This window comes from Epinephelus moara, chromosome 1, assembly GCF_006386435.1.
Source record: "Epinephelus moara isolate mb chromosome 1, YSFRI_EMoa_1.0, whole genome shotgun sequence".
Classification (NCBI taxonomy): Eukaryota; Metazoa; Chordata; class Actinopteri; order Perciformes; family Serranidae; genus Epinephelus; species Epinephelus moara.
The window spans coordinates 41,337,602-41,351,854 of NC_065506.1; the positions used below are offsets into that span (position 1 = coordinate 41,337,602).

A 14,253-nucleotide genomic window follows, 5' to 3' on the forward strand; every position below is an offset into this window, starting at 1 on the left:
CTATCATCTTGAACCAGTCTGGCCATTCTCCTCTGACCTCTGGCATCAACAAGGCATTTTGGCTCACTGGATATTTTCTCTTGTTCAGAACATCCTCTGTAAACCCTAGAGATGGCTGTGTGTGAAAATCCCCGTAAATACTCAGACCAGCCCGTCTGGCACCAAGAGAGGTGCCTTTTTGCGTTGGTGTCTGACGCCAAAATCACTGATATAGTGGCAGTATTTGACATGTTCAGAATTGAAAAGTGTACAGACAGAGTCCCACTGGTCTCCCAGGCCCTTATCAAAGTCTTTCAACAGGCAGGCTGCACATTCAGTGTTCAGCAAGTCCAGGTCCTCCTCCAGTCATGAACCTTTAAAGAGGCAGTCTGGTTTATGTTCCTTCCAGTTGTAAAGAATTAGTCTTAAGTAGATAAACAACCCAACGTCCACAGGCAGTTTAGAGTGACTCCAACATTACTGTCTGGTCTCAGCTGGACAGTCCCAGAGCAGGTGAAGGAATGCAATTCAGTTACCACAATTTGTGCCAGCATAAATGTTACCATCGTTTGTCATCCACGGGGCAAACAGCTCTGAAACATACATCAAACGCAGCTTTTCATTTTTGTTCTTTATGTTTCTACTTTGGAGTTTGTGGCTGCCAGTGTAGAAATTACATGATTTAATCAAATACAGTTTTAATTCTGTTACTGTGTACATGATATATGAAAAAAAAAAGTCACAAAAAAAAACAATTTTCATTTAAAAATTCTTCATAATTATTCGTGAATCAGAATTTAAATTAAAACTACATTGACAAATAAATTTCAGTGCACTCTAAACCCAGCCCAATCACCACAAAATACACTTGGCAGTGTACATTTGTACCACGAATATGTAGATAATTTAAAACTTTCAACAATGCTTAGGTTAACATGTGGTTAAGTTTTGGCAAAAAAACACTTTGGGTTAAAATACTTTGCTTTAGAAGCACAATCCCTGCTGGAATAACAGCAACAGGTTGCTAAAAAACACCCGTGTTTGGAGCCTAAACACCTAACCTGATAATTAAATTGCAAACTGAACTTTTGCATTTGTATCTTGTCCTGATTGTGGCTCATTTTAATGAAAATTAAATTAAATGATTTTTCGTGGACATGGTCTTGGCTTAACCAGTTAAAAATCAAAATGAAATGTCAAATTTACATTAATTTTTCTAATCATTATACAATGTGGTTTAGTGGCACTGAAAATTATCTGTCATTTGAGTTTTAATTTTGATTTAGCAAGTAACTAAACATATTTAGATGTGAAAGTATGTTTATAAAGCTTTAGCGTATCGTTAGTCGTTTAGTTATCGTACATAATGCACACAGAACCTGAAAATAAAATGTTAAATTGATTTAATATTATATCATATTTCATTATAAAATCAGTCACAAACTTCAATATCATTCAGTCGCAGCATGTTCTCTTACAGAACCAGGGCCTGATTTCCAAAAAGCTGCATACAGCTATGATAACCTTAGTCCTGCTGAAAGTTTATGGGTTCAGAGCCTGACGATACTTTTGGAAAACAGTGTCCAGATCAGAGAAATGAATGGGTTACTCCCCATTTGACACAGGATGGTATAAGTTACTCAGTGGTCGTGATACTGATACATGAATATAAGCCGATGGAGAGTCCTTTAAATCTGAAATCTCCTGCTATTGGCTTGTTAGGTTAAAATGAACAGCAACTTGACCTTTGTGAGTGAAAACATTTTCTGAAAGGTATCTTTTAGGGGGATTGCTTTGGTTTTAAAGATTGTTTTCTTGTTCTCACTGCTAATGTGGCAGAGACGGTTCATTAGGATCGAGAGTGGCTGTTGGAATTCAGAGCATCCAGGACTGTCGGCTATTAATCACAAACTGGCAGTGAGACATTATGCGTAGAGATAAAGTAGCATCGTACAGAGTGGGGGAGGGAAACTGTGAAACATGGCTTACACAGGTCCACTCAAAGAAAGCAGAACAAATTACACCAACCAAGAGAGCAGTGAGTGAACCAAACACTAAAGTTACGGGCTGTTAAACCAAAACAATGAGCTCAAAGACATTAAGGCAGTCATGTCCAAAGTCTGGCCCAGGGGCCAACTGTGGCCCACAGATTGATTTTAAATGGCTCTCAGCTTGTCTTTCAGAAAATGTAATTACCTAACACCAGATATTTCCTGATTGGTAGCAGACATGGCTGCAGCAAAGACGCATAGAGTCAAGAGGAAGGTCACTGCTCTCAGGAGAAAGTACTGTTTCACTTAAACATGAAACAGTTGCAGTTGTGTCTTTATTTTCACATGAGCAGCTCCTTTACACAAAGTGATTAAAACCCAAATAATACAGGCATATCCTAAATTTGAATAACTAAATGGAATATGCCGTTTACGTGACCCACATCAAATTCCAAATACTGTCATATTCGGAAAAATAGTAGAATATTTAAAAATAAATAGTAAAGTAAATGTAGTCACTGATTCACAGCAAAGACAGTGGCAGATCTGAACCAGCGCCTACGCTTCCCGTCTGAGATCATCTCTACTAACGTCAGACGAGACCTTGTGCTTTGAGTTCTCCTCATTGGTGTCGTCTACATCATAGAGTTCACTGCACCCTGTGAGGATGCTGTGGAGGAGGCTTGAGCTGGAAGCCAATGCCGAACAGGCGAGACGGTGGCTATGTATTGACAGAAGAGACACTACTTGGGCCCCGAAATACCATGAACAACAGCAGGGTTCGAGGGAAGGGAGAGTTCAGTCAGCACAGATGTCTCTCCTCGGCCCTGCCTTTCCTATGCCCTTTCCTACTGTTCCATCCTTCTAACCTTAACCCTTTGGCTCCCACTCGGAAACCCCCGGATGACACTATCACTCTCACTCATAGTCTCAAGTATGTGCATCAGGGATTGTAACATCGAGTCCTAAACTGAACTGATTGTGTTACTTATCTCTCAACTCAGTAGGCACAAAATAACGTTCTTTCAGTCAAACACCCATCACATGCCACACATCTGATAAATACTATTATTTGACAGAGACTTGAACCTTGTCCGCTGCATCACTTTGCTTTTGTGTATAAAGTCATCAATTTAAGTGGCAGCAGGATGAAAAGTTCTCAAGCTGATTTACTTGTATCAGTCATTTAACCTGGACTTGCCTCGTTAGCGTGTCCACAGGAGGAAGTTTCTTGGGCGTGTAGCTTCAAAGGCATTCCTTGCACCACATGTATTGTAGACGGCCACCTGGATCCTATTGTCCAGGGTTATAAAACGCCACGAGAGTCAAACTGAATGCCTCTGATTTATCCAAACATTCAACTGTGTGAGTTAGGCTCTATTAGGAATGTGTTAATTCACTTAATCCTGAATTATGAAAAAGGTCATGTAGCTCCTGTTTAATGATGTTAGGGGTAGTTAAAGGAATAATTTGACATTTTGGGAATTTGCTCCCTTGCCAATGGTTAGATGAGAAAACACTGATACTATTTCCATGTGTGTGTGCTAAATATGAAGCTCCAGCCAGGTGGCAGTTAGCTTAGCTTAGCATAAAGACTGGAAGCAGGGGGAAACAGCTAGCCTGGCTCTGTCCAAATCAACAACAGATTTGGAGAGAGCAAAATTTGAGCAGCACTTAGTCTGCAGGTCAGCATTTTAGAGAATCAGATTTGAGCGTGTAATCCCCATTTTGCTCACACTCATTTGAGTCCACTCTCTCAGGTTTCTTTAACGGTTTTGGCACTTTAAAACGCAGCAGGTCACTTTAGACGAGCACAAGGAAAGAAGTCAGCTTTGAATATATTGCTCCCACATGACCATATGGCTGCGATCTACATAATTCATGCCTGTAATCTTTATTGTTCAGTCTGGGGGCAGCAGTAGCTCAGTTCATAGGGACCTGGGTTGGGAACCTGAGGGTCGCTGGGTCAGGTCCCCCTGTCTGGAACCAAATATGGAGTGTGACTGGTAGCTTGAGATGTGCTGGTTTGCCTCCTGGGCACTGCTGAGGTGCCCTGAGCAAGGCAGATCACTGACATCTCTCTGTCTAATGCATGTATATAGGTCCTGTTTGAGCATGTGTGTGTTTTGGGCCTGTGTGTATCTGCAGTGTTGATTGAAGCTCTGTCGCAATCTGCTTCTGTGTCCTTCCCATCAGCCCACAAACTGGATAAAAGAAGTGGACGTAACATTCGGGTCTGAAAAGTTAAGTTAATGCTGAGGTGTCTTAAACTTGCATTCTTTCTAAAGGCCAGCAGGGGGCGACTACACTGAATACAACACTGATTGTATACAATTCTATGTGAAAAAGACCTTACTGACTTTATTTATCACCACAGTAAACATGTGCCTAATGAGTTTATTGTCTCGATCACTAGTTTAAAGTCTTCTTCAATACAGTGTGATGTTCATTTTGTAAATTATGGTCCCGTTTAGAGTAAAATAGACGATACAGCAGGTATGCTTTAGCCCGTTAAGATCCCCTGTCCATTCCTATGGATGTAACTTTTCTAGGATGTCTACATTTATGATTACACTCCTCTGACTCAACCCAAATGCACAAACTTATTTGAATGAATCACAGTGTTCCACATCATCTAAAGTGGACTGCAGTAGACCCACGCGACTGCAGTGTGAATGTCACTGAAGAATGAAAAGGGAGATACTGTTTCACTCGGGAAACACTGCTCTGATTTGATTTTCTAATGAGGCAATGAGCTTATCATGCATGCTATTGATTATATCAACTAATAAAGAATATTCTTCTCAGGAGGTTTTAAACGCACTGTTTTCTGAAGATATTTCAGAAATTGACAATATTTTGTCTTGATGACAAATACAATACAAAATATACATGCAATGTGTTTTCAAGCATCAGTGTATTCACTGATATGAGTTAACTATTCATTAAAAATGAATTAACTCACGTTTTTCTATTGAAAGAAATATCTATTTTAACAGATCGTTTATTGTCATTTTTATTTTTAAGTGGTTTCTGTATTAAAAAAAAAAACTTTATTTTTTCTGATGATTTATGAGTACATTTAGAGAAATCCATAATAACAATATATTTTTTGTGTATGAAACATAATTGGTTTATGAATGGGTTAGGGCGTGGCTACCTTGTGATTGACAATTCGGTAGAACCCTCTGCATTGTGTCCTTAGGTTCTCAGTCAGGTCCACCCTTCACTCCTCCACAGCTCCACCCTCTCCTGCAAAAATGGCCACTTCTGGCTCCAAAAACTCAGGATACCAACGGCCAAAATGCCTCACAGCTTCAAAACAGAAATCCTCAAACCTGTTGGTGACGTCACTTTGGCTATGTCAATTATTTTTATAGTCTCTGCTCCAGCCACTTCATTTCCTCAAACATGTTCATGGCCACTGTCTACCAGTCCACCAAATGCCCTCTGAATCTTCCATCTGCTCTGGCCATATTACTGACTCTGACTCCAGCCACTACCTCCTGCACACTAATAAATCCTTTCCCTTCAGTCCCAGTCACCTGATCTTCCCAACCACCTCCTCACCTGTTCCCACTTTCTCTCATCATCCCTACAGCTGCCTGACCTTCCACACCCACCTGCTTTCTATTTCCCTGATTCCCTTTATGACCACAGTGTACCCATCTTCTGATGGCTACTTCACAAAGCCATCAGTCACAAAGCTCAAATCATCTCAAACTGGTTTCTTGAACATGACAATGAGCTCACTGTACTCCAATGGCCTCCACAGTCACCAGATCTCAATCCAGTAGAGCACCTTTGGGATGTGGTGGAACGGAAGACTCACATCATGGCTGTGCATCTGACAAATCTGCAGCAACTGTGTGATGTCATCATGTCAATATGGACCAAAATCTCTGAGGAGTGTTTCCGGCACCTTGTTGAATCTATGACACCAAGAATTAAGACAGTTCTGAAGGCAAAAGGGGTCCAACCCAGTACTAGCAAGGTGTACCTAATAAAGTGGCCGGTGAGTGTAAATGCTTAAAAATGCTGTAATTCAAGATGAAGCCACAGCCCATAATATTATTATTATTATTAGGTTCTTCACATGGAGTTTGATCATATCACAGTAAACCCAAATACCTTAGATCAAACTCGTTAGATTTCTGAGGGCAGCATTAAGATCAGAAGTGACAATAATCCTCATTCATGAATGTTTTACTTACAATTCTGTGAAGACTATTTATAGAAATGGAAAAAAAGAAACATCTGGTTCAGAAAACAGCAATAGAAATATAAGTAAACACAAAGCTGACACCACCAGCCACCACTACTACTGCTGTACTGTTTTGAGCAATTAATTAAGATTATACAGACACCAAACACCAAGCTTTGTCTCCATCTGGTGGTTAAAAGAGGCAACTGCCTAGCTTTTATTTTGAAGGTAGTGGCTCTAACAGAATCACCCTTCACTTCCAGGTCAGACTGAGCAGGTGACCATCTGCTCTCAGTTTAGGTTTGTGCTCAGGGACTCAGACTGCCTGAAGTGAGCGTGAGTGAGCAGCTTTGATCATTATGAGCATGAGAATCCCTTTTTCCCGGCTCAGGTCATCTGTTACACTCATGATTCAGTCCTTCCCGGCACACAAATCTAATTCCACTGTAATCCGTGACACTCTCTGAAGGTGGACTTCCAGACTGAGTGGTGCTCAAACTTCCATATGAATGTCCTGTTGTGTCTGAATGAAGCTGTGAGGAACAGTGACATAAAGACAACTGTATCTGAATGACAACATGCCTTTTCTAGATACTTGAAGACGCTTTACAGAGATTAAGAACAAAACAAAACAGAATTTAAATCAAATATGAAACAATCCATAAGAAGGGAAACAATGCAGAGAGGGAGGAGAAGAACCCAGTATTGAGGAGGTGTGTTTTTAGGGATTTCTTGAAGGTGGAGAGTGAGGGAGAGTCTCTGATGTATTTAGGAATTTATGGATAAGGCCCTGCCCCCTCAGGTGTGGTGGTTCGTCCTGGTGGTGGTGGAGGAGCTCAGACAGGTAGGGGTGAGCCAGGTTGTGGAGGGCTTTAGGTGATGGTGAGGAGTTTGAAGTGGATAGGCTGGGGGATGGGGAGCCAGTGGAGGTTATGAAGAGTGAGGGTGATGTGGTCACGGGTGCGGCTGAATTCTGGATACACTGCAGTTTCTTGAGAGTTTTGGATGATGAACTGTAGAGAAGAGCATTGTAGTAATCAAGTCTGGAGGTGATGGATGCATGAATGAGTCTCTGCAGTTGAGTTGGAGAGGGATGGACAGAGGCGGACGATGTTTCTGAGATGGAAGAAGGCTGTTTTGGTGATGTGTTTGATAGATTGGTGAAAGGAGACAATGACACCGAGGTTAGGGACGTAGGGGAAGGTGAGCAGGTAGATGAAGCCAGTAATGTTTTGTTTAGCTTGTCTGAAAAAGGCTCTTTGTTTGGATGTGAAGCTTAAAGTGTCTCTAAAATCCACTGAGACCCTCCACAGAGCAGCACCGAGAGAAGACACCCACACCCAACTCGTTTATTAGAGGCAGGGCTGTGTTCTGAACAGACTTTAGTTTAAGAAAAATAGGCAAAGTTCCTGTTGAAGATGAAGATGTTTTGCTTGAGTACTGTGCATGTTACAACCTCAATAAGTTATTTTGAGCGTGATCATGTGACCTGAATAACCAACACCAGTCTCACTGAGTGTGCACCTGTTTGGACTTCCTCCAGAAACACTGTCTGGGGGAAATATTACTCTTCAAACTTCACAGGAAGCAGAGAGTGAAAGTGAAAATGAACTCTGATGAAAACAGATACACAGACTGCTCAAATACAGCCTGGGAACACTGAGACTTGCTTGTTGGATCACAAATGGCTTCAAGGCTGGGTGAACATTTTACACTGCATGATCAAGTCTAGCTCTTCTGTTAAAGTCTGCTCCTTTAAAAAAAAAGGCTGTAAATATCCAATAGAGCTGAGTAGGGTATTGTATTGTCAAGAAAAAGCAGCACATTAAAAGGGCATAGCCTCGACTTTTACTAAGGGCATAGGTTTTGTTTTAACATTGGGGGAGGGGACGTGTTTCCTGCTTCCAATTTATTGTAAAATGTCTATACATTCTGGGATGCTTTCAAATATTTCTTCCCCTGTAGACAAACTTTTCTCCTTTAATGTTACTGCTGCTGGGTCAACACACAGGTTGGTGTGATTCACTTCTCAGTCCTCCTTTGTTTGGGGCAGTAACCTCCTTAAATGACCATGTGACACACTGATCCATTTATATTCAATTACAAAGCCCAGCGCCGTAGAGGAAGTCTTGGGAGTGATTTGGAAGAATTCTCAGGGCACTTTTGGGAAAGGAAAGGACAGAAATTTCTATGTAAGAGAGGTGTGGTTGACGCTGTTGCTAGGTGTGAAGCATTCTTGTAACAGGTGTGATTGGTTGTCCTTTTGTGAGCAAAATGTGGACACCCAGTGGAAATGAAATGAACTGCTGACTGTGAAAGTGTTATTAGTGTGATCACTCTGCTGATGGAAGGTTGAGGCAGACTCAAGTCATCACTGCTGCACTGTTTCATTTTTCCAGTTGCCAAATATATTATAGCATTATATCTTTATTGCATTGGGTAGGGAATCTATGTTTCCCCAATGCACCATCTAATCTGTAGCATTTGATTAACTCACTATCATCCAGCATTTGGGGAGTATTTATCTGACCTCTTTGTTGTTCTGCCATTTCTAATCTAATTAAGAAACTCTTAAGCTTCTTAAAAGTCCTCCTCCCTACTCCTAACCCACCATAAGAGCTCTCTTAAGGGCTAGGTTGCTTTGTGAATAACTTATCTTTACCAGGACCTAGTCTTAACTTTGAGGGGAAATTCTTAGAAAACTTAAAGCTTCTCAGAATTTTTTAACATTTCTTGATGGAAGCTATTTTTCAGAACATTTTTATATATTTTTTGGCCATTTCAAACATGGTGGGGACTTGTCCCCAGCATCCCCAGGGTGAAAGACTCTATGGTGGTGACTGAAACTGCAAAATGGACAATACACTACAATGTTTTATTATAACCGAGAGAAGTCATAAACAATGAGCCTTGCAGTATACGAAGCAAGATGAGGTTTGGATTGTAGATATTTAGAGTTTAATGCACCTCTATGACTAGGTTTTCATTATTTTTTCCTACTCAACATAAAACATTGTCATATTTTTTTCTGGTACCTGGAGTTTGTACAGAGCTTGTTGCAAGCAGCAGTATTTGTAATAAGATGGTGCCCTGATTACAATAGAGATTGATGTTATTAATTTCTATAATCACACATTTCCGGCAGTGCATTAAGTCAATATAATAAACCTTTTAGAAGTAAATTATAACAGGGAAACTTTTCATATTATGATTCCCAAAAAAAAAACAGACAAGAAAACACCTGATTATTTGTAAAATACATTTAATCCCTTTATATTTGGGCAAACCAAAGTCTACAGAGTAGAGAGGGGCTGAGATTTATGTGGCAGTGGGTCCCAAATTAAAAAGGCAGCAACATGGGCAGCACTGTCAGAGAAACACCGCTAGTGTCCTCATCACTGGGGAATACTCAACTGATGGAAGCTGTCATACTTTTTTTTTCAGTGGGGAGAAACTAGCTGATGTGTTGAAGGTTCGACTCCTGTCAGTTGCCACTGCCACAAAATCTTCCACCCTTTCCGTCGAGACTCCTTTTGACGACGTACCAAACACAGATATCACAATACAAGAAGAAAAAAGGCATACATTGTCTTTCTACAGCCTTCATGATTTTCGTTAGTACGTCAGAGCTGTAAATATTACAAGACACTTTTACTGTTTCTCAGTTTAAGTATGAGATGTTAACAAGACAAGGTTTTTAGTTGGTTGACAAAAGCTGTGATAATATGAAGGGTTACACAAGATGATATGATTTAATGTGAGTGTGTGTGTGTGTTTAGGATGCGTGAAACTTAGAGCACTGCGGTGCTGTGCAGTTATGCGTTAGTGTCAGCGGCAGCAGGATCTTGTAGGAACAGACCTCAGGACAAAATACTTCGAAGCCTACGTGGTGGAGTGAGAACCCTGCGGGACTGAATGAACAGCGTGGTCAGATGCCCGGTGGGAGCGCTCTGATTGGCTGAACTTCAGCGGGGCAGTTAAGACTGATTTGTGGTCAACACTGTAGCTGGTAATGTGACTGCGCTGCCCTGTACTAATACAAATACTACCACTGCGATCACCCATAGACAGCTACAGACGGATTTACAGAGAGCAGACACAAAATCACGAATACCTGTAAAATCTAATACAGTCTGATACAACAGCCCTGAAATTAATTAGTGAAACAAACGTAATAACATATCAATTAGAATATTAATTAGAAGATACTATAAGCAGCCCAGTAACCAGAATACAATGATGTAAGTTTTTTGCACACCACAGCTATGTTACATTTCATATCAACACTTTCTAAAGTTATGTAGTTCAGATTACACGTGAAACGAGTTTCTCATCAGGAGGGGATGGTGCATGATGTGACACCTAGGTGAGACACCAGCGACCACTGTTCCAGACCAACGAACAGCAAAAGCAGGTCATTTTTGACAGGAGGTTGGGACATTTCCAGCCATGTTCGCAGTGACAAAAGTGGGTATTTTTTAACGCAAGGTCGGGACATTTCCAGCCATGATCGCAGCGACAAAAGTGGGTATTTTTTAAGGGGAGGTTGGGACATTTCCAGCCATGATCGCAGTGACAAAAGTGGGTATTTTTTAACGGGAGGTTGGGACATTTCCAGCCATGTCCGCAGTGACAAAAGAAAGTATTTTTTCATGAGAGGCTGGGATACTTCTAGGCATGGTTGTACCAAAAAAGTGGGTATTTTTTAAAGAGAGGTCAGAACATTTCCAGCTACTTCTGTGCCAACAAAAGGCCTGTCTTTTTTGACAACAGCCCGGGACATTTCCAGCTGTGTTTTTTAACTAAAAGCTAGAAGAAAGTTTAAAAAAAAAAAAAAAAAAAAAAAAAATGAGGTAGGGACATTTCCACTGATGATTGCAGCGACAAAAGTGGGTATTTTTTAACGGGAGGTTGGGATATTTTCAGCCATGAGCTGTGTTCCAGCTGTGTTGTTAGCTACAAGTTTAAAAAAAACATGAGGTAGGGACATTTCCACCGATGATTGTAGCGACAAAAGTGGGTATTTTTTAACGGAAGGTCGGGACATTTCCGGCCATGTTCATAGTTGCAAATTGCGACTGTAGCGACAAAAGTGGGTATTTTTTAACAGAAGGTCGGGACTTTCCCAGCTGTTTTTTAAACGACAAATTTTTTTTGTTTTTGTTTTAATTGAAAGGTCAATACATTTCCTGCTATGTTTTGAAAGTTACAACAAATCAACTATATATGAAATGTATAAATGTAACATCTGCGTTTGCAGAAACTTAAAACACCAAGACTTATTCTGGCAACTGGGTTGCCCTAAGTTGTGGTTTGAGGGGGATTCCAGAAGTCCCTGCATCCCTCATAAATCTTCTTTAATCGTTACTAGTTTTTCATTAATTAGTCTTTCTGGCAGGAATGGGCCTCCATTCATCTCGCACACAGTTTGATTCAACTGCACTGGTGTTCATGATTTTGTGTCCGCCCCTGTTCTGTATGTGCACGCAAACACACTAGCTTAAACTGTTCTCGGGGGTGCATACAGGGCCAAACCAACAGCCAAGCAACATAAGCACGGGGGTAACAAGCTTGCTGCGAACCACTGGGTGGCTCGGGACAGACGAGCTGCTTTCACCCTGTTCTTGCCCTGCACTGGGAGCAATTACATGAATGGGGACAACAAGGAAGGGTTAGTAGGCTGTGAAGCCAGAGGGCGAGTACAATGACACAACCAGGTCAGACGAAACAGGACTAGACTCAACCAGACAAGGCAACCCAGATTCAGAACACCAAACCAAGACTCTTTCTGCCGTTACACTGAATACGGGCTGGACTTTCACCAACCAGGGACAGTTGGACGATGTACTGATGGTCAATGTTTGGTGGAAAAAAGCGCAAGACCAAAACATGGACGCAACAGGAGTGTCAGCCAAACATTATGGGTCATATTTCAATTGGACTTTTCTGATTTGGGAGAAATGGTTTGAGTGTTAAGTGAGCTGCCTCCACAAATAAGGGCACAGTTGTATAAAACCTCTAAGTTTTTAGATTCATCTTAATGTTATGGTTTCTCACAAAAAAAAATGCACCAAAGGAGGTTTCCAGAAATTTTAAACAAATTCCTAAGATGAAATAATGACTTCTCAGTCTCTTCTGTTGTTGTTTGGGAAAATCAGACATTACATGTTCAATACTCACAACGAAAAGCCTTTTTTTAACTACACAATTAAGGCTTTTGACAAAATTTGAGATGTAGGTGGTTACTCCTACATCTGAATTGACTTCATTTTATCTCAGGATAATCTAAAGACAACTACTGAGGGAAACACTTTCCTTAAACGTTTTATGCAACTGAGCACTCAGACAATTTTGGACACATGATGAACGACAAACAGCTAAAGACAGATCAACGAATAATTCCAGAGGGCCAAAATGACAGACATCAGGTCACTTTGACTTTGGTTCCAGCTTCCAAGAATAACTGAGATTCCTTCTTTAGTCAGTTCCTGCAGACATCACACAGCAGTGTGGGTGTGAACCAAGACAATGGTCTGTAGGACAGGGACGTGTGTTCGTGTGTGTTCACCTCTATGTGGCATGGTGAAGCCAACACTAGTGCTTCACTAGTGCCGGTCGTATACACCATCATCTGGTTCAGTCTAGAGCAAGACAAACAAGCAGAGAGTGCAGGAAGAATACAGGAGAAGGATCTACTGTAATACAATTTCCATGCTTAGGCAGTCATAAAGCACTGTTAATATATATATTTATATACAGTTTATACATAAAACAGTGAAAAAAAAACCATCCATAAAACAAAGAATATAAGAGCATGTTCATAGGCAAGGAAGCAGTAAACAACTAATGCGTCACTAAAGGATTAGAGCACCGAAACTGGTGAATGTCATTCATGTGTGACAGTGTGATATAATATCTACATATCAGGTTAGGATAGCACTGGTCAAATATGCATAACAGCATCTGTGACTAACAAAAAAATAATTGACAGTGTAATTAAAATGCTCAATGGAGGATGGTTTATGTTGTCTTCTCAAAGAGCTGACTAAATCCAGCAAGCAATATATGCGACGTTTCCTGCTTATAAAAGAAAAGGAAAAGAATGAGACGGAGACGGAGAGGTCGTCCTTCCTTCATTGGCGAGCAGGCTGGCGGCCCGTCGCTTTAGTACACTGGGCTGTTGCGGATCCCGCAGCACAACACCATGCTGAAGATCATCTCGAAGATCTGGGAGGGCGGACACAAGCAGAGAAGTGCTGATTAGATTCTTATCCTCAGTGAAAATGTGATGTCACAGGAGCAGAGTTGGCAGGTCCAGCAAATATTTACAGCCTAAGTTTGATTTGTAAACAGCCAAATACAGTGGGGTGCAAAGGTCTGGGCACCCCTGGTCCAAATTTCTCTTACTGTGAATAGTTAAATAAGTAGAAGATGAACTGATCTCCAAAAGGCAAAAAGTTAAAGATCAAACATTTCTTTATTAATCTAAACAGGATTATTTTTTAATTTCAATCTTTTACAGTCTAAAAAAAGCAAAAAAGGAAAAGGGCCTGAAGCAAAGAGGACGCTTCCATGTACAGGTGTCACAGTAGAACAGTGCACCACCACTCCAGAGTCTGACAAATCTTCCTGCAGGTCTTTTGCAGTCAAACAGGGGTTTTGATTTGCCTTTCTAACAATCCGACAAGCAGCTCTCTCATAAAGTTTCCCTGGCCTTCCAGACCTCATCTTGACCTCCACAGCTCCTGTTAACTGCCATTTCTTAATGACATTACTGACTGAGGAAACAGCTACCTGAAAACACTTTGCTATCTTCTTATAGTCTTCTCCTGCTTTGTGGGCATCGGTTATTTTAGTGTTCAGAGTGCTAGGCAGCTGTTTAGAGGAGCTCATGGCTGCTGATTGTTGGTACAAGGTTTCAGGAGTCAGAGTGTTTATAAAGCTTTGAAATTTGCATCACCTGGCCTTTCCTAACGACGATTGTGAACAAGCCAGAGTCCTAACAAGCTAATTAAGGTCCGAGACCCTGGTAAAAGTCATCTGAGAGCTCAAATTTCATGGTGCCCAAACATTTGCATG

General features: G+C 41.0%; 1 protein-coding gene across 1 annotated transcript in view; it reads right to left on the reverse strand.

The window, feature by feature from the left end:
* Window positions 1–9,419: 9,419 nt before the first annotated feature.
* The window catches only part of LOC126396201 (CD81 antigen-like), a 42,751-nt gene continuing 37,917 nt past the window's right edge, over window positions 9,420–14,253 (reverse strand). Inside the window, exon 8 of the mRNA XM_050054090.1 lies at window positions 9,420–13,401. Coding sequence (XP_049910047.1) covers window positions 13,339–13,401 — 63 coding nt within the window. The 3' untranslated portion in view covers window positions 9,420–13,338. The remainder of the gene's footprint in view (window positions 13,402–14,253) is intronic.